The 20,709-nt window shown below is 48.8% G+C and overlaps 2 protein-coding genes across 2 annotated transcripts in view; both read left to right on the top strand.

Moving 5' to 3' along the window:
* The window catches only part of F11R (F11 receptor), a 313,105-nt gene that overhangs the window by 261,350 nt on the left and 31,046 nt on the right, over positions 1-20,709 (top strand). The gene's annotated exons all lie outside the window — the stretch shown is intronic.
* On the top strand, positions 1,844-10,171 carry LOC114586776 (toll-like receptor 2). The gene is made up of 2 exons (XM_028710577.2): positions 1,844-1,971; positions 6,535-10,171. The coding sequence occupies exon 2, from the start codon at positions 6,560-6,562 to the stop codon at positions 9,050-9,052; it is 2,493 nt and encodes an 830-aa protein (XP_028566410.2). The 5' UTR covers positions 1,844-1,971; positions 6,535-6,559; the 3' UTR covers positions 9,053-10,171.

The raw sequence follows: 20,709 nt of genomic DNA, 5'->3' as shown, positions 1-20,709 counted from the left end.
ACGTCTTTTTACGCGTCTGCGCATGTGGCGAAACCCGGAAGTAACCCTTTCTGATACTTCTGGGTCGCCGTGGGACGTAACCTGAAAGAACGTAACATGAAGCGGACATAACATTATGTACACAATGACTGTACATTATGTACACAATGAGTCCTGTCTGATTGGCTGATTCTGCTTCCCTCCTGGAGCCTGATTGGTCTTTTCCTGCAGGCCAATCAGTTGTTGCATTCTAGGATCCTACTTGCCTATTGTTCTAGGATCCAAGCTTAGTACATAACACCATGTTTTGATCCCATGCATAATTTTGCCCACTTCCGCCCTGCCCCCTCGCCTTTTCTGCTCTGCGCCCTTTCTTCATAGGAGAGGCACTGCTTCATCCCCTTCATCGTTTAATCCCATTTTCTGAATGCTTTCCCTTTCTACAATATCCTTTTTGAGGTGAGGCAACCAGAACTGCCCACATTGTTCCAAATGCAGCTGGATCATTGATTGTGTATAACAGCACCCTTAGGTGGTTTGCAGCTGATCTCTTGCACGACTTAGGCTGTTTAGTTTAAACAATTTGGCAGTTGTATTTTCCATTCCTTTCCTAATGACCCGAGGCCTGAAATGTGCTATTGTTGCAACTGCTGCACACGCAAACACCGTTTTAAATATTTGCATGGTCTCAAAGACCAAAAAACGATCTATTTATTGTCAGAGAAAGTTCTAAGAGACTCTTGTTTCTAACAAAAACCTAATTCTTAAACAGTGTTTGCGGGGTTTTTTAATCTTTCAAGCCTTTGCCTTGAGTATAACTTAAGGGCTTCAGATCTAAAAAGAGACACGCCAGACCTGAAACAGCCACTCCTCTCTGCATTCCTAGATGCGGGAGCTGAGGGTGCCAGCTGGCTAGGAAAACAGCGAACAAACCCTCCAAACCGGCCTGGCCTGCCTTGAAACAGCAGCTTGATCCGCAGAAATGAAGCTTTTTTATGGTATGCAAATAAAAACACACAACCGTCTTCTAATACCCACAGACTAAAGATGTTGCTAAAGGTGCAGCAACAGGAGGCAGCAAGGCAGAAGATGGCAGCTAGTGGAGAGGAGCTGGCTTGTGGTTGCTTCTGGGTGCAATATAACGCCCACAGAGAGCACCTCATTTTTTTGTTATTACTTGGCAGAACTCTCTTAGATTAAGCCTTGGAAGACTTCACCAAAGTTTTGCAACAGATGGAAAAAGGCCCAACGCCCCATTTGAAAAAAATCAAGGTTTGGAGTCTGGTTCCATAAGCTCATCCCCAGTGACCCCCGACCCTATAAAAAGCATAAATCAGAATAGCGATTTGCATGACCCACATTTAAACACATTCCTCCCTCCAGCAAGAATCCTGCAAACTGATACCTACCTCTCACAGAGCTACAATTCCCAGAAGACTTAAACTACAGTTCCCAAAATTCTTTTTTGCGGGGTGTGTGTGCTTTAGATGTAGCAGTGACGGTAGGGGGGCGGAACTGTATACATAGAAGGGCTCCCCCCAAGCTGAGGGGGATTCTCATTCAAATAATGTTTGTGCACCGCGTCATGTAATCAATTATGAGGGGCGGGGCTTACCTGCAACCCCCCCCCCCAAAAAAATTTAATCAAGCTGGCACCCCTGCCTGGCTGATATATATGTCACTCTTTGAAGAAGAGATCAGCACCCTGACCCCCCCCCCCAAAAAAAGCCTCGCAGGAGCCGGGGGGGCGGGGGGGAGGTAACAGATAAAGCCCCGCCCACCGCTGGCTGGCGGAATAACATGCCAATGGGGAGCTGTCCCTTTAAGAAGCCACGCCCCTCTCCTTTTTGCTGGGTTTAAAGGAAGGCGTGTGCTCGCTTGGCAGCTGTAGCGCGCGATGTGGCTGCGCGGTCGGACCGAGTGGGGTGATCACAGAGGACTAGGAGGCTGCCGCCTGTTTTGTGCCTTGGATCTGCGTACGCGGCAGCCGAGGTAAAGGAATCTGCTCACTTTTTCCGCGTGGCGGTGTGAGTGTTTGTGTATTTGTCCGTCCCGCAAACGCCTGACTCAAAAAGGAAGCTTTATATGTATTGCTAATCCGTGGTTTTAGAAGGCTGCCTTGCGCTGGGATTTGTGGTTTTCTAGGCGTGACTGTCCATGCCTGCCTGTTATTATGCCATCTTCCGGAGAGGGGGAGCGACTAAGTCTCGGGCTAAGCGATCTTGTGAAGGGCTGCAATTCAGGGGGAGAGCGCCTGTCTTGCATGCAGAGGGCCTCAGGTTCAATTCTTGCTGACATCCCCCGGCAGGGCTAGGAGAGACTTCTGCCTTAAGCCTTGCAAAGCTGCTGCCAGTCCGAGTTGGCAAGGTGGACCAATGGCCTGACTCTGTGCAAGGCAGAGTGTTCCTAATCACTTCTCCAGATAGCCAGCCTCTCTCCCCCTGCCTAGCCCTTTCCCACCTGCAGTTGTGAGTATTGGCCTACACTGCAAGGCTGTAGAGTTTACCCGCTGAAATGCCGTCTAGGTTGGCTTGCATTGCAAGATGCCTGGCAGGACTTCTCTCTCTCTGCCACTCTGGAGAGCATAGCTGTCAACTTCCCCCTTTTCTTGCGAGGAATCCTATTCGGAATAAGGGAATTTCCCTTAAAAAAAAGGGAAACGTTGACAACTATGCTGGAGAGTGACATTTCTTTTCACGGGGAGAATTTTATGTGTTGAGATATTTCATTTGTTGCCGGCACCCTTCTGTCTCTGGAGATAATGGCTTTGGGGGGGGAAGTCAAATTGTTGGAGAGTTACAGCTCTTCCTGTGACTGCAGAGACTGATATGAGACATGTTTTATTGCAAATTGGCAAATAAAGACGTCCGGTTGTGCTGCTGCAGATGCACCATGGCGTTTTCTTCTCTCTGCTCTCCTCCCAGTGGTCGTTCCTCCTCTGGTCACTGCTGCTGACCTGAATGTCCGTCTCCAGGTCTGCCGTCCGTCTGCAAGGGATTCCTACACAGCTGGGTTGATGTTGCCAGCCTTCAGTCGCAGTTGCAGACATCTTTTGTAGCGCAAAGCTACACACCTTGTAAAGCCCACCTGAAGCCCACACCTTGTAAAGTGCCTCCTTGGAGATCCTTGGAGATCCATCTTCCATTCTGTGTGCATGACCAAGATCGGCATAGACATCTCTGAGACAGAAGTGCAAACATGCTGGGAATGTGTGCTTGGGAGAGGATATCTTTGTTTGAGAATCTGTCCTGCCGTGTGATGCCCAAAGTCTTCCCGATGTAGAGCATATGGAAGGCATTGAGGTGTCTGTCGCTCCTGGCAGGTGCCCACAACTCACTTCCATAAAGCAGCATGCTCTGTGTGTAAGCTTGGCATTGGCCATTATTAGCATCCCCTTCTCCCATTCCCTTTTGGAGAGGGGAGCCATTGCCGTAGCTGCCTTGCCCAATATACTTGTCCAGCACAGCATTGTTGGAAAGGTTGCTGGTTACAAAGGAGCCCAGGTAGACAAAATTGTCTATCACCTCAAGTCTGTGGTCACCAGGGCTGATGTGTGGAGTGCCGGCGACGTCCTGACCGGGGATTTTGGCCTTCGTCAGGCAGGTAGTGAGGCTGAACTCCGTGCAGGATTGGGCAAAACGGTTGATGAGACTCTAGGGCTTTCTCAGAGTGCACTGTCAAGGCTGCGTCATCTGCAAACAACATCTTTTGGGGTGGAGATGTGCGGGGTTCAACAGCCCCCCACCCGTCGCTCCTTCAATGGAACTATGTACAGGGGTACCTCAGGTTAAGTACTTAATTCGTTCAGGAGGTCCGTTCTTAACCTGAAGCTGTTCTTAACCTGAGGTACTACTTTAGCTAATGGGGCCTCCCGCTGCCGCTGTCGTGCGATTTCTGTTCTTATCCTTGGTTTATTAAACTTAAACTTGGTTTATTAAACTTGGTTTATTAAAAAAAATAAGATATATACAGTAGTACCTCTGGTTACGTACTTAATTCGTTCTGGAGGTCCGTTCTTAACCTGAAACTGTTCTTAACCTGAAGCACCACTTTAGCTAATGGGGCCTCCTGCTGCTGCCGTGCCGCCAGAGCACAATTTTTGTTCTCATCCTGAAGCAAAGTTCTTAACCTGAAGCACTATTTCTGGGTTAGCGGAGTCTGTAACCTGAAGCATATGTAACCTGAAGTGTATGTAACCCGAGGTACCACTGTACTGTCTTCTGTCAGGCTGAAGACACAGGAGAGCAACAGGAATAAAAATACTGTATGCCAAAGAGATTTGGAACGAGAACACGGCCCTGTTTCAGTAACTCCTACGAAGCTCAGTTGTGTGTGATATAATGGTGCCTCTGAGCACATGCAGAGCACCTTCCCTCACCAGCCAGTTAATCTAAAACCAGCCCCTGTATATCTGATAAATATAACAGCAGGGGGTTCTGAGGCAGTGAGCTCCCCTGGATTTCTGCCCATTACACACACATTACACAAACTAGTCACGGGCTAATGGCTGATATATCATTAACCCATGACTGCTTTTTACCAGCAGTGACTCCTGGGTGTGCTTGCTTTTACTGGCTGTGTAATGGGCAGAAATCCAGGAGGTAAAAGAGGACCTTTTTCTGGAATTGGTGTGTTTTGTAATGAATGTGTGTTCACTCTTATGCTCACGAGAAGTTCACATGCAAAAGAAATAAAGAAAGGTTGGTTTAGTACATGAAATGAAAGTGACGGTGTGTCTGGATGCTGATTCAGATGGCCAAGTTACAATACAAGCAGGCGTCAACTTGTACAGTAAATGCACATCTTGAGTGAAAAGAGCATCCTTAAGTATCCCAAAAGAGAATATGAGTGACAGGACTCAAAAGTAAAGCAAGAAAGAGAAGAGGGAGGGCATATCTGTCCTGAGGTGAAGGACTTTTTTAAAATGGTCTTGGCTTTCAATAAAGCCACAGTTACACCATATATTTAAAGCACTTTAAACACTCATGGCTTCCTCCAAAAGATCCTGGGAGCTGTATCTTCTTAAGGGTGATGATAGTAGTTAGGAATGCCCCCCCCCCCGGATTCCCCAGCCAGAGCTAAAATTCCCAGAGTAGTTAACAACCAGTCCTCCTTCACGGGAAATGGTTGCAAGCACAAACTGTTGGAGCTTTTGGAGAGGGGGTGATTGGCCAGTGACTGCGATGTCACAAACACCCCCCCCCCCGACCTTCTTGGTGCAGACTTTGCAATTCTTCTTTGAAATGTTTTGTGGGCTTAAGGAATAAAATAAGGTGGGTTTTTGATAAAATCATTATAAATAAGCAAATGTATATGCTGCCTTTTAAAAACGGGTTTAAAAAAGCAAGACCGATGCATGAAATGGTGTTAGATACGCTGGTCTGTGTGCCTCTGTCTTTGCAGTTAAGGATCCTGGCAAGCTCCATGCTAGCACCGCAGCTTGGAGCCCTCACTCTAGGGTGCATTGGCTTTTATCCACCATGTGCCATCCCATTTGACACTGCTTAGCTGGAGCAGACCAAAGGTCCATTCTTGTCTCTAGCTGGAGGCTGAGTCAGTTCACAGAATAAACAAGATGAAGGCAGGGCCCTTAAGAACTCAGTTTAAAAAAACAAAAACAAAATTGATGTTTAATTTCATGTAACAAAACATACCCACGCAAGGAATACAGAGTTTAGTAGTTGTTCAGAAAACAACAAAAAACGGAGGCTGATAGTTGTAGTTTTAGACGTTCCAAGAAAGGCAATCAAATGAAAGTGTCTACCAAAGTCATGCCAAGTTTCTGGAATTTGGCTTCTATTCTGTATGTCTAAGGAGTTAGTTATAGTTCCTTTCGTGCGTACGGCATTACTGGTAAACTTACGAGTCCCCCCCTCTTCTTTCACAGCAAAATTGGTGATATTCCAGTGAAAGGGGGGAAAGTAAGGAAATTTGCTTGGTTTTTTTAATCCCCTCTTGTCTGAGGGAACAAAAACCAACTAATTTAATGGGCGATCTTATCACTAGACTCCCCAGCTGCTCTCCATGAAATGGAAGGGTGGTAGTTTATAGGAAGGGCCTTGTCTGATTTGCACATCAAGGAACTCCTGGTCAGCTTTCAATGAGTTCTCTGGCTTTCCCAAGACACAGTTTGAAACCCAGTAAAGCATGGGACTGTTCTGTTTTAAACCTGGAAGCAATGGATTGGCTACTGCTAGACCAAAACACTTAATGGGCTGGGATCAATTTGACTTTACCCAGCACTAACGTATGAGTATCATCCACTCCAGTGGGTGAAGGCAGCCTTCCCCGTACCTGCTGTCTTTCAGAAGTTTTGGATTCCCAGCTGTCATTAGCCCTAACCAGTATGGGGAGTGGTCAGGGATGATGGGAGCTGTCGCATAACAACATCTGTGAGGCGCTAGTTTCAGGAAGGCTGTGTTAAGGGAGACAGCTGCTTTGTTACTTCCAGGAATTCAATTTAATTCAGTGGGGGGGGGGATTAAAGAGTGTGTTAGCACTATAGAGAAGAGTTTTGATTTACTGTCTTGGTTTTCGTATTCCTTCTCCACTCAGGTTGACAGTAAAGATGTGAAGTGGCATGGAACTGCCGCCCATCGCCGTCCTGGCGTTGCATTTGGTGATCCTGGCTCTTGCGAAATCTCCCGAGGCATCTCTTTGCCAGATCTCCCTCAAGGCGGCCACTTGCCGAGGTCAGAACCTGCTCCAAGTTCCTGGAGATCTCCCCGCCACTCTGGAGTCATTGGACCTATCTTACAACAAGATTCAGCAGGTCACCCATGGGGATTTCTCCGCCCTGACCCAGCTGAAAAGCCTGAATCTGGATTTCAACAACATCATGTCTATCGCTGACGATTCCTTTGCCTCCAACGTCCTCTTGGAGCAGCTCAGACTCTTCAACAACTCTCTGAGGGAGATCCCGTCTCAGGCGCTGAAACCACTGAGGAATCTGAAGGTCTTGGAAATGTCTAACAACTTTTATCCCCGCTCGACGCTGGACGGCGTGTTCGGCACTTTGAAACACCTCGAAACCCTCTCCATGGGGGGCCCTGCTGTCCACATTGTGGGAAGCCAGGACTTCCTTCCTCTGGAAGACACCCCGTTGAAAAAGTTTGCTCTGAAAACGGCAGCCAGTTTGCAGGAGTATCAAGAGGGGGCCTTTTCCAAACTCAACACCACTGACTTGTGGTGCGACATGTCGCTGGACCGACACACAGAGGTCTTGCCGCTGCTGCTGCGGGACTTGAGGGGAAGGCCTCTGCGATACCTCCATTTCCGCAACCTCTTTGAGTTCACGTACTACACAGGCTCTACGGACCTCTTCCACGACTTGGCTGGGGTGGAGGCCACAGAGCTGGTCTTCCGCCGGGGGAAATTCAACGAGAACTTGCTGCGTCTGATCCTGCTGAACGTCCGGAGGTCTCGCGTGCAAGACCTGTCCTTCATAGCTATCGATTTTGCGCGGTCGCCCAAGTGGAAGGCGCCGGAAGCTGGCATAGCCAACCTCACCCTGCGGCGGTTGGTTCTGGCGGACATCAGCAACCCAGACGTCCTGCGTTTCGACTGGACCTTCACGTGGTTTGCGGGCGTGACGTACCTCTCCATCATCAACGTCAACTTCAACATGGTGCCTTGTGACGCCTGGAAGGAGATGAGGAACGTGGTGGCTTTGAACGTCTCCAACAACCGCTTGCAAGATGGCTACGTCTACAACGAGGCCTGCCAGTACCAGGGCACTCTGCCCAAGCTGGAACAGCTTGACCTCAGCTACAACTTACTAGTCCACCTGAGCACTCTTGCCAAGTTGACCTTCAGTTGGTCCCGACTCGCCAAACTAGACCTGACCCACAATCACATTGGGGGCTCAGGTCGGTCCCCCTGTACGTGGACTCCCAGTCTGGTTTGGCTGGCCCTGCCTTACAACGCAGTTACCACGGAAATCTTCCAGTGTCTCCCCACTACTTTGCGCTTTCTGGACTTATCGTATTCCCAGCTGGAACGGCTAGATATGGGCTACTTCGAGGTTGCTGTTGACCTCCAGGAGCTACTGCTGAGTGGGAACAAGATCAAATTCATCCCTACAGAGTGGAGATGCCCAAACTTGAGGGTTCTGGAGCTGGATGGCAACTCTTTTGGCGTCATCAACAAAGGTTCCTTTGTCAACATGCCTCGTCTTGCTCAACTGAAGGCGGGCAACAACCCTTATCACTGCATCTGTGATCTCTACAGCTTTGTTCAAGAGACACTGAGGAATGGGAAACTCAGACTGCTGGACTGGCCGGCTGAATGGACCTGTTACCACCCTGAATTCTTGTTGGACACTGCGGTGGCGGCTTACGTCCCGAGGGTGACAGAGTGTGACGTCACAGTGGTGGTGGCCATTGCAGTCTCCATCACAGCTGCGGTGCTGATTGCCTGCATGGTTCTGTGCTGGAGGTTTGATGTTCCGTGGTATCTCAAGGCCATGTTCCAGATCGTCCACTCCAAGTACCGAGCTGGCCGCTCCCAGCTGTCGCGGCAGTTTGCCTACCATGCTTTCATTTCCTACAGCTCCTCCGACGCCCAATGGGTGAGGCGAGAGCTCCTGCAGAAGCTGGAGGCTTCCTGCCCGCCCTACCGCGTCTGCATCCACGAGCGCGACTTCACGCCGGGGCGATGGATCATCGACAACATCATCGACAACATCGAGAACAGCCGCAAGGTCATCTTCGTCCTCTCGCGCAGCTTTGTTGACAGCGACTGGTGCAATTACGAGCTCTACTTTGCCCACCAGCGGGCCGTGGGCCTGAGCTTCGAGGACGTCGTGCTGGTGGTGAAGGAAGCCATTGACCTGCAGGCGTTGCCCAACAAATTCTGCAGGTTACGGAAGATGCTGAGCACAAAGACTTACCTGGAGTGGCCTTCAGATCACAACCGGCAGGCCTTCTTCTGGGTCCAGTTGACATCTGTGCTGGGTAAAGCCGAGCCAGTCAACTCAGACCCAAGCAGTGACCCAACTGATGTGAATGGGGCAGTTGACAATCATCTTGAGATGGGTCCTAGAGCTGAAGAAAACTGTGTTGGATGTGGCTGAGTTAGGCAAGGATTAACTCAAGGCCAAGGCTCAACCACTAGACTCATTGCTTGGTAATCTATGTCTGACTTAGGAGTGTTGAGGTCAATGCAATAAGATGCTGCTGGTGTGGAGGTGGGGGGAGGAAAGTGATGGAGCCTAGGAATTGGGCTTCCTCTTGGTCCAACTAGCCACCGCTGACCACTGGCTGGCTCTCCTGGCAGAGAGGGAGCTGCTTTACTCATTGCCTGCGAGTAAACCACTATCTTAAGTGGCGATGCCAAGGACTGAACCAGAGACCTTCTGCCTGCAGTGCATGTGCTTGACCACTGGGTGGTGCTTCCTTCCCAGTTGAGCTGACTCTTGGTGTAAATGAGAAAATAGGATTATGCACAAGAAGCTGCCTTATAGTGAGTCAGGCCATTGGTCCATCCAGTTCAGTATTGTCCACACTGGTTGGCAGAGACGGGTCTCCAGAGTTTCAGACAGGGGCATTCCCAGCTCTGCCTGGAGAGGTGAGGGATTGAACCCGGGACCTTTTGCTCTGCCGGGTGAGCTAGAACTTTCCTCCTAAAACTAAATGCAAGATTCTAGTCCTCATTGGATTGATTTAAATAAGAACAGAAGGAGCTGCCTTATATGGAGCCAGACCAGTGTTCCTTTGACTCAGTATTGTCTACACTGATCGGCGGCAGCTGTCCCAAGGTTTCGGGCAGGAGTCTCTCACAGCCCCACCTGGAGATGCCTTCAGGGATGGAACCTGGGGCCTTCTGCATGCAGGGCAGGTGTTCTGCCACTCGGTTTATGGCTCTTCCCCTAACCCTTGGGAGATAACAGTTTTCTAATGCATTTAAAAGGAGGAAAAGATGGAGGGATCCCCTTTAGAAATGTTGCTTTAAAAGAGAATAGCCTGGTTTATGAGGGATGTTGAAGGAAGCTAGTTCTGAAAAGTATCAAGACTCAGGAGGGGCAGGATTGACCCCCCAGGATCAAGGTAGGTGGGTTGTCAAGGTAGCAGTGATTCACCCTCCTTTTTGACATTTCATGCTCAAAAGTCTCCAGCTAGTGTTCTATTTGTGTGGCATTTGTTTTTGTGTTTTATATATATCTTATTTTTTTTAATAAACCAAGTTTGCTCCAGTCTTGTATTTCTCCTTCCTTAAAAATCTCTTTTCATCCTCAATAAGAGGATGCTGGTTTTGTGGTGGGTGTGATTGCACAATGAGGGGCTGGAAGGGAGTTTGGGAGGGTTTTTCTCCACTAGGGGTTGCTGCACCAATGAATGAGTTTTTAAAAAGAACTAAGCTAAACAAAGAGTCCCAAATGTTGTAACCCTTTTTCCTAAGAGGGTTGCTCCAAGCCCTTGGTCATTTCCCCCTGAATCTGCAATATACCTTTTTGAGGCACAGCAAAGGAGAACTTGATTTATTTTTTATTCTTTGCGTTTCTATCCTGCTCTTTTCTCCAAGGAGTTTCAGGTGTCGTACGCGGTCCCCCCCCCCCCATTTAATCCCCACAACAACCCTAGAAGGTAGTTTAGGCTGAGAGGCAGTGATTGGCTCAAGGTCACACCCAGTGAGTTTCATGAGGATTTGAACCCTGGTCTCTCCCAGGTCCTAGTCTAACCACTACACCACACTGCCTCCCTCTTACAAAGTATCCCAAGTGAGGCAGTTGTGTGTCTTCAGTCCAGTGGAGGCTGGTCCTTTAGAGCAAACAGGGCACTGCCCCACCCACTTCAGCCACCTTCTTGGAATCATGGAAACACTGATTTGTAGAACTGGAAAGGGACCCCGAAGCTCATCTAGTCCAACCCCCTGCAATGCAGCATTTTCAACTAGAATTCAGTGGTTCTCAACCTTGGGTCCCCAGATGTTTTTGGCCTACAACTCCCATGATCCCTAGCTCACAGGACCAGAGGCCAGGGATGATGGGAGTTGTAGGCCAAAACTTCTGGAGGGCCGAAAGCTGAGAAAGGCTGAACTAGATCATACATGACAAGATGGCGGTCCAACCTCTGCTTAAAAACCTCCAAGGGAGAAGAGGCCACCACTTCTCGGGAGTCTATTCTACTGCCAAACAGTTCTTGCCATCCAAAAGTTCTTCCTGATGTTTAGTTGGAATCTCCTTTCTTGTAACTTGAGTCCATGGGTCTTTCCCTCTGGAGCAGGAAAAAACAAGCTTGCTCCATCCTCCATGTGTCAGCCCAGTGTGGGGTGTGGCACTGCCTGCCTGCTCCTCCTCAGTTTCAGTGTTGCTCTTATAACACACCACAAAGATGAGGTAAAGTAGAATTGATTAGTTGGCTGCACCTGTTTTAGCTCTGGCACCACCTACTGTCAGCCTCCCAGATGGGCCATCCCTGTTTGGAGCCCCTTTCCCGATTGTTCTCGCTGTTTTTTGTTTTCTTTCGCACACAGGTCCTCCCTCTTCACCGTCACAACCCTGGGGTCTCTTTCTGACGAGGTTTTGTTCTTTTGTTCTAGCAGGACTGGAAAAGGATTTGGTGAAGGTGGGGAAGGGGAGATTTGGAGGACTGCAGGGACTGTGTACAGGCACAAGAGGGTGCAACAGGCCAAGACATTAGGATGGAGACATCCTTCAACATTCTTCTGTTACTCCAGCAAGAGTGAGGAAGTCTTGGGGATGACACACACACACACACACACACACACACACACACACACACACACGCTTCTGGTGCAAGCAAGTGTGGTGAGCTTGTGGTCTCAGAATAGCAATTCACTCGAGATTTCACTGCTGGCGCAATTCTCTTCTCTTCCATCCAGAAAACAAGCTTGCTCTTTCTTCCATGGAGGAGCCCTCCAGATATTCGAAAAGGGCAGGTACACATTGCACAGCACACACATTTTCATCAGTTCGGAAAATATTTTCCTGCTTTCCAGCAGTTGGGCAAAAAAGGCGAATTTTTAGCTCCTTGGAAAACAGATGTATTTCCTGGAGAGTGGAAATGTCATACCCCAAAAATGTTTGATAACCCAAAAATGAAGGAAGAAGCAATTTTTAGATGGTGCAGATAAGACCCAAGCAGTATCAAGAGCTCCGAAAGAGCACAGTCTCCCTTAGCAGCCATTTTACACACCCCCTATCTTACACAAGACTCACATGTGTTGTGTTAGGCTGGGAGTTGGGGGCTGCCCCGAAAGCAGAAAGTGAGCAAAAAGGTGAAACTGTGCATGGTCAAAGTGTTTTCTTTTTATTTATTGAGGGTGGCAAAACGTTTGTGCCGTCGTTTTGCTGAGAGTTGTGTAAATGCACAAGCTGAGGTTATTATGATTTTTAATAGCGTGGTCCGAACTGTTGAAAATAGATCACAGGCCAGGTATATATTACACACACACACACACACACACACACACACACACACACACACACACTCTTACTGAAATGAACATTCCCGCAGCACAGAAATGGGTGGGAGGCAGAAAATTGCAAGGTAACAAGGGACAGCATCAACGTGGAGGACTAGCAACTTACCAATGTATAAGGGAGGTGGGGCAGTGATATTCTGAGTGAGGACTGCAGTACAGTACAGGGGTGCCAACTTGAATAAAATATTTGGGGGAGCAGGTAAGCCCCACCCCACATAATCACATGACATGGGGTGCACACACCATTTGAATGGCAATGCCCATCATCGGGGGGGAGGGGCTGGTCCCCTCAAATATTTTGAGTTGGCTAGCAGTTGGCTCCTATGCTGAAGTTGTAGATCACATCTATTTCCCACCCACAAGTAGCTCAAAATGGCATATGCGGTTCTTCTTCCCCTCCTCATTTAATCCCCACAACAACCCTGTGAGGTAGGTTAGGCTGAGAGGCAGTGACTGGCCACCAAGGTCACCCAGTGAGCTTTATAACCCTGGCTCTCTGCTACAAATGTGGCCCTATTTTCACCTGAGAAATGTCAGAGGGCGCGCTGTACACTGCCACACTGAAATCAATAAGGACTAGAAATTTGCTTGTGTTTCCTTTTAAAGCAAAAGCACTCATCAAGGTAAGTTCCGCAGGCCGTAATCTCAACTTCTGCCTTGCGCCTTCGCTTCGCTTCAGATGCACTCAGACCTGCTCTCTCAGTGCAGCGATTCTAAATTTTGGATGGGCATAGGCTTTTAGAGGGAAGCTGGCCCAGCCTCAGAGCCTCTGGCCACCGGGGCCTTGTTCTCTGGGAATTCTGCGGTGTAGGCAGAAAAAGGCCCCGTCGGCTTTTCTGTGAGTGAACACTGCAGCTTTTGTTGCTGCAGCGTTTTTCTGGATTCCTCACCCCCTCAGCCACCACCGGTGTTTGTTGCTGTTGCTGCTGCCGCTGCCGCTGCCGGGTCACTCTTCTGGGATGGCTCAGAAAGCAGAAAACAAGCAAGAGAAATGAAAGCGAACTCAAGGACTCTGCTCAAGGGCTGCCCTTGAGGGTGTTCCCCCTCCCACTAGTTTTCCAGGGTTGCTTCTTTCAAGGGGGGGTTTCTCAGGACAAGATGCCAGCTAATTTGGAGATGATTTGGAGTCGTCCTCAAGGACTTTGCAGTTTAATTATGTGATGAACAACTCTGCCAGCCAAGGACTCCTGCAATCCAGGTGGGAATCCGATCTGGGGGGACTTGACCTCAGAGAGGCAGGTAAGAATTACACTAGCTGGCCTCGTGGGACATGGTTCTTGGCTTCCCATTAGGGCTGGGAGATCTCTAAGGCTGACTTGAAGTCTCCAGGTTTGCCTGACGTCCTCCAGGTGTCGGCGAGGGTGGGTGGGGGATAGAGGATTTGAATATCTGGGTGGGCAAGAGTGCCTTTAATAATAAGGAAAACAAATATTAAGAAGACTGCATGCTGCTTATAAGCTTCAACCTGGTAGGAGGTCTGCAAATTATCTCTAGGGAGGTGTCCTCCCTTCTCCCATTCCCTCTCCCAATTAACCTCCATCTCCAGGGCTCTTTCCTGTGACATCACCAAAGGCCACCCCTAGGTCTCAGGTTTGGATCCTGAAATCTCAAGGTCAGGGATGCTGCTGACCTGGCAACCCTATTTCCCATTTCACTGGCCATCTTAGTAGTGATTTTCAGAAGCTACTCGGAGAGCTATTAATGCTATATAATATATAAATACTTACATAAATAATGTTGCACACCACCCCAATCTCCTGAGCTGTGCGAGATTCCCAGGTTCGGTTTCCTCAGAAAGAGGGACAGCAGAGACAGTGGTGTCTCTAGGATGTATGGTTTACTTAGACGTACAGTGGTACCTCGGGTTACATAAGCTTCAGGTTACAGACTCCGCTAACCCAGAAATAGTACCTCGGGATAAGAACTTTGCTTCAAAATGAGAACAGAAATCGTGCGGTGGCGGCGGCGGCGTGGCAGCCTCATTAGCTAAAGTGGTGCTTCAGGTTAAGAACAGTTTCAGGTTAAGAACAGACCTCTGGAACGAATTAAGTAAATAACCAGAGGTACCACTGTATATACAACCTGAGCCTACGACAGAGGTGCTCACGGCATTAACACCCCCAGAGGGTCTTGCTTTTCCCATAGCTGCAGCAGAAATCAGGCATGGCCCTGTCTCTCAGCTGCCCAGCCTGCAGCCTGCTTCTAGCTTCTAGCTCCCCCACACCTCAGCTCTGGCTTTTGTCTTTCTATCAGACGGTTAAGGGACAGGACGGGAACCCACCCATTTGCCCACTGGCACAGAGCCACTCCTGTCAGCAACTGCGCTGCAGCATTCTGCACTGGCTGCAGTTTCTGGGGCCAAGTGCCAGGGAAAGCCCCACACAGAGTGCCTTGCAGTACAGTGGTACCTCGGGTTAAGCACTTAATTCATTCCGGAGGTCCGTTCTTAACCTGAAACTGTTCTTAACCTGAAGCACCACTTTAGCTAATGAGGCCTCCCGCTGCTTCCGTGCCACCGGAGCCCGATTTCTGTTCTCATCCTGAAGCAAAGTTCTTAACCCGAGGTACTATTTCTGAGTTAGCAGAGTCTGTAACCTGAAGCGTATGTAACCTGAAGCATATGATAAATACACTGTACTCTGGTCTTGAAGTCACCAGGGTCTGAATTATTGTGATCCAAGCTTGAGGCACCAGTTTTTTGGAGACGCTGCTCTATCGAAAGTAACATAAACAATGAGCTCTTGGAGCTCTGACCTGTCCTCTGTCGCTTGCCTTGGTTGGCAGCCGTTCCACCTTTGTTTGTCAGCACGGGCACCTGAGATTCTCTTGCCAGGAACACGAGATACCTGGATTTGACCTTCTGTAGGCAAAACATGCATGTTATAGCCTTCCTTTTGTCTCCACAATATTTAACAACACAGCTGCAAGTCCCTGGAGTCTCCTGTTTTTAAAGACTTCTGTGTAAAAGCAGCGGGGAGGTGTGGTTCTGCCAGACATCCCGGAGTGCTGGCTGGGGCTGATGGGAATTGGAAGTCCAAAACACCTGGAGGGCACCAGGTTGGGGAATGCCCACAAAACCCTACAAGACCTGGCACCAAGATGATACTTTCACCCAAGCAGGGCCCATAATATGAAAATTGTTTCGAATTAATTGGCCGGTGGTATGTTAAACTGTGTTATGTGGTATGTTAACTGTTTAGTTAAACTAAATATTACGCTTTGTAGCTTGCCTCTAACTGCGAATTACAGTGGTACCTCGGGTTAAGTACTTAATTCGTTCCGGAGGTCCGTTCTTAACCTGAAACTGTTCTTAACCTGAAGCACCACTTTAGCTAATGGGGTCTCCTGCTGCCGCTGCGCCGCCAGAGCACAATTTCTGTTCTCATCCTGAAGCAAAGTTCTTAACCCGAGGTACTATTTCTGGGTTAGCAGACTATGTAACCTGAAGCGTATGTAACCTGAAGCATCTGTAACCTGAGGCACCACTGTATATCTTATGTTTTGAAAACAGACATTTTATATATAGAAAGCATAACGAAACAATATTGATAAACAACCAGTGAAACAGATTTTTAAAACGACGCCAGCCAATAAATTCAACAGAGGCAGTCAGCAGTTACATGCAACTTCATGCTCTCCAAAGATCCCAAACGTCTTCCCAAACGAAACTCTCCATCCAGTGTATAAGAATTGGCAGCAAAGAGACAGAGAAGCCAGCGAATTCAGCCCTGGGGATATGTTTTCCAGTAGCACCTCAATGACAGGTGCAACATGTAGGCCTGGTTTTTAGACTGGAAAATTAACACTGCAGAGGCAGAACCAGAAGAGAATCTTGCTCTGAGTGTCCCTGGTCTCAGTTTCCTTAATATCCCTTGAATTCCTGCTCTATTGCACCGCCATGGCCAAGAGACATTAAACACCTGACTTATTAGCTCAAATATCCTTGCAACCAGGGCAGCCTGTAGAGAACCTGCACAGCCCACAAATTTAAACGCCTGTGCACATATGCACATTAAACCTGCTGAAAGTCTCAGCACCGGCATCCGCCTGTGATCCCCCTAAAGTCAAGTTAAGGTCTTTGAAGCAGGTCGCCCTGGCGGAAACCTGTTAAGCAGACCCAGCGACAAGGAGGAGGGAGTAGAGGCCTAGTCATTTCCTTCTGGGCTCTGCCTGACAGTGAGCCTCCTACACTGGGTAGCCAGTAAGGGAGGAATGAAGCAGGGCTCTGAAATGCCGCCCTCCTCCTTCCCCAAATCTGCTGTTGAAGAGCCCTGCATCAGTCGGGCTGATGCTAGAGCCAGCTTTGCTTCCGCAGTCCCTAGAAGTTAAATGGACACATCTCTAGCACACTTGCATTAAAGGCACCTGCCCTTTCACAGGCCCCAGATGCTAATGAGGTACGTTTTTGAACCCTAATAACGCGGGTGGTGCTGTGGGTAAAACCTCAGCGACTAGGACTTGCTGATCGCATGGTCGGCGGTTCGAATCCCCGCGGCGGGGTGTGCTCCCGTTGCTCGGTCCCAGCGCCTGCCAACCTAGCAGTTCGAAAGCACCCCCGGTTGCAAGTAGATAACTAGGGACCGCTTACTGGCAGGAAGGTAAACGGCGTTTCCGTGTGCTGCGCTGGCTCGCCAGAGCAGCGATGTCACGCTGGCCACGTGACCCAGAAGTGTCTTCAGACAGCGCTGGCTCCCGGCCTCTAGAGTGAGATGAGCGCACAACCCTAGAGCCTGTCAAGACTGACCCGTACCGGCAGGGGCACCTTTACCTTTACCTTAACCTATTGTCAAACATTTATCTTTTTCTGGAGGTGCCAGTGGGAGATTGCACCTGGGAACGTCTTCATGCAAGGCAAGCGGTTTGCTCTGAGCCTTCCCAGTTTCTGGCTGCATCAACTTATCTGAATACTTGGCTTCAGTTTCTCAGCTTGCCCAAATGAGCACGCATCATTGTGTCCACAAGGCTGAGCCCTGCTGACTTTTGAGGCGATCTCTTTCGCCGAAACACTGGAAGCACAGAGTTGAGTTTGTTTCCCATTGATTAGTTGCCTCCCCTAAAGCATCTCAAAAGCATTTTCGCAGTGGAAGCGCCCGCAACTCAAAACTATTACGGCAATTTATTAAAAACAATTGGAAATCCACTTTCGTACTTAGAAAAAGGAAAAGAAAAACAATTTCAAATCCAATACAGACGAGGATAAAGAGCTCGGCTTCAAAAATCTTGTGGGTCTTGCAGCTGAAAGAGTTTCCTGATGAAGTGAGAAATGGTAAGATTCATCTGCTGTCAGAGGAGTCCACTCCCCTCTGTGTGTGTGTTTTTTGAAAATATTTATTATTGTTGTTACTATTACACTACAACATTTATATTCTAACTTTCCTCCAAGAAGCTCAAGGGGTGTGGGGAAGTGTAAATGGTTCTCCCCCTGCCTCATTTAATCCCTACAACATCCCTGTGAGGTAGGTTAGGCCAAGAGGCAGGGACTGGCCCTCAAGGGATTTGAACCCAGGCCTCCCAGGTCCTAGTCTAACCCAGGGGTCAGCAAACTTTTTCAGCAGGGGGCCGGTCCACGGTCCCTCAGACCTTGTGGGGGGCGGGGCGGACTATTTTTTTATGGGGGGGGAATGAATGAATTCCTAAGCCCCACAAATAACTCAGAGATGCATTTTAAATAAAAACACACATTCTACTCATGTAAAAACACCAGTCAGACCCCACAAATAACCCAGAGATGCATTTTAAATAAAAGGACACATTCTACTCATGTAAAAACACACTGATTCCCGGACTGTCCGCGGGCCGGATTTAGAAGGCGATTGGGCCGGATCCAGCCCCCAGGCCTTAGTTTGTCTACCCATGCTCTAACCACTACGCCACTCTGTCTTCCTAGTGTGTTGTGGAGAAAATTCAGGTGATCCCCCCAGACCTCAACATATCCAGACTTCCATGAGCCCAACCCAGCAAGAGACCTAACAATCGAGACTTCTTGGGGAGTCTGTTGAACTCAGTGGGACTGACATGAGCAGGATCAGGCCACACACCGTGCTAATTGAAACAGGGCTGAAGTTAGTCACAGCTAAGACCTTTTAAAAAGGGGGGGGGGGTGCAGTTCCAACTTGCTTTTCCTGGATTCCACCCATAGGAGCAGCTCAATGTCACACTCGGCACATGCTCAGAGGGCCCCATGGTCTGCACTGGAAGACAGTTGTGGATGTTGAGCGGTGGCGAGAGGCAGCGCTTTGCACGTCCTCGGAGGCACCCCCTCCCCGCAAACAGGATCCTGAGCAGAGGCTGAGAGGCTGGCACTAGGCCATCCTTGCCATGCTGCACAAAGGTCTCCTCAGGAGGAGCCACCCCTGTTTGCTTTCCAAGCTGCAAGAGAGTCTGCGTTTGACAGGGCAGCAAGTAGCAAAGAGGAGACAGGCATGGGTGTAGCCAGGATTTTTGGGGGGGAGGCGCAGAATCTAAGATTTGTATTGATTTGTGCTGATTTGCAGGGAGCAGCTCCCCCTGCCCCCCCTCGCTACGTCTATAGAGACGGAAAAAACTTTCTCTCCATTTCTAATTTTTATTCATCTTAAATTTGACATGTTTCTGCATCAGTTTGAAAGGGTTTCTTTCAGTGCAGGTTCCTCCCCATATTTACCTTTCTTTGCAATAAATTTCATTGGTGCGCAGTAGCACGTTTTTGTATGCTAGTTTCACTCTTACTGCTCTGTTTTATTTGTGATACATAGCTTTGTTTTCCTTTAATCTAGTTTTTTTTGGGGGGGTGAGTGGAATTAAGGGGTATAATTTATCATTTGCTTGCAAAGTCTCCTAGAAGAGACGTGTCTTTGTTTGTATTATTTGGTTTGGAAACCGCAGTCACTCTGGATCGTAAAGGCCACATTCCCACTACGATACCGCTTTAAACAGTTGAAGCTTACCCCCAAAGAATTCTGGGAAGTGTAGTTCGTTAAGAGTGCTTGTTAGGAGACACCCCCCCAGCCCCCTCTCAGTGCTACAATTCCCAGAGTGGTTTAACAATCAGCCCTTCTTCCCAGGGAACTCTGATGATACACACCCCTTCTGAAGCCTCCGGCCATCACCTAATCTTGTGGCAGGGAGTTCCATTGGCTAATTATGTGTTTGTGTCCTGAATCTACTGTCGGTTCAGTCTGGGTGACCTAAAGTTTTAGTATTATATGAGAGGCGGACAGAGAGAATTTTCACTCTATTTCCTCTGCAACATTCAAGGGTTTAACAGTGCCCAGAAGCAGCCGGAAGAGGCTCCACCCATGCGTGTGAATGTTTGCATGAGGGCTGCTGTCTGTGCCTTGTGTGTCTGTGTGCACAAGGTGAGGGCTTAAGGTGACGTGTGTTTGTGTGTTCCTTGCCTCACCTCTGTTATCACACTGACTTTGCCATCCTCCCTCCTCTCTCTCTCTCCCTTCCAGATACCTCCTCCTAGCCAGCCGGGATTATTGGTGGTTTATTATTATTATTCACTGCTTTGGCCCACCCAGAAGCCTCTTCTCCTCCTCCCTCTGTGGCAAAAACACACACACACATCTAAACATGAATAGAAAGAGAGTGCCTCTGAGCATGATTTCAAGGTGAGCGGTAAGTCAGAGTTTCACTGGACCAGCCAGAATTTCACCCTCCAGGCCCAATAGTCAACAAAGACCTGCGATAGCTCAGCTGGTACAGGGTTTGAATCCCATGTTGGGTGAAAGATTTCTCATTGCAGGGGGTTGGACTAGATGACCGCCATGGTCCCTTCCAACTCTACAGTTCTGTGATTCTAAGAGCCTGGAGGGGTGGAAAGTGTGTTTTCACAGTATTGTTTATTCATTTACTAATTATTGCATTTATATCCCACCTTTTTTCTCCAAGGAGCTCAAGGTGTGGCGAACATGGCTCTCTCCCCCCTCCTCACTGAATTCCCACAACAACCCTGTGAGGTAGGCTGGGCTGAGAGGCAAAGTCTGAGCTCAAGGTCACCTCCAGGGAGCTTCATGGTCCAGTGGGGATTCGAATCCTGGTCTCTCCCAGGTCATAGTCTGACGCTCTAACCCAGGGGTAGGCAAACTAAGGCCCGGGGGCCGGATGCAGCCCAATCGCCTTCTCAATCCGGCCCGTGGATGGTCCAGGATTCAGCGTGTTTTGACATGAGTAGAATGTGTGCTTTTATTTAAAATGCATCTCTGGGTATTTGTGGGGCATAGGAATCCGTTCATACTTTTTTTCAAAATATAGTCTGGCCCACCACATGGTCTGAGGGATAGTAGACCGGCCTACGGCTGA

This window comes from Podarcis muralis, chromosome 16, assembly GCF_964188315.1.
Source record: "Podarcis muralis chromosome 16, rPodMur119.hap1.1, whole genome shotgun sequence".
Taxonomy (NCBI): domain Eukaryota; kingdom Metazoa; phylum Chordata; class Lepidosauria; order Squamata; family Lacertidae; genus Podarcis; species Podarcis muralis.
Note: the sequence above shows the minus strand (reverse complement) of the source record. Positions and strands in the feature narration are given on the sequence as shown.

What these genes read in the sequence shown, in the direction of transcription:
- LOC114586776 (XM_028710577.2), top strand. Translation starts at nt 6,560, where the DNA reads ATGGAACTGCCGCCCATCGCCGTCCTGGCGTTGCATTTGGTGATCCTG.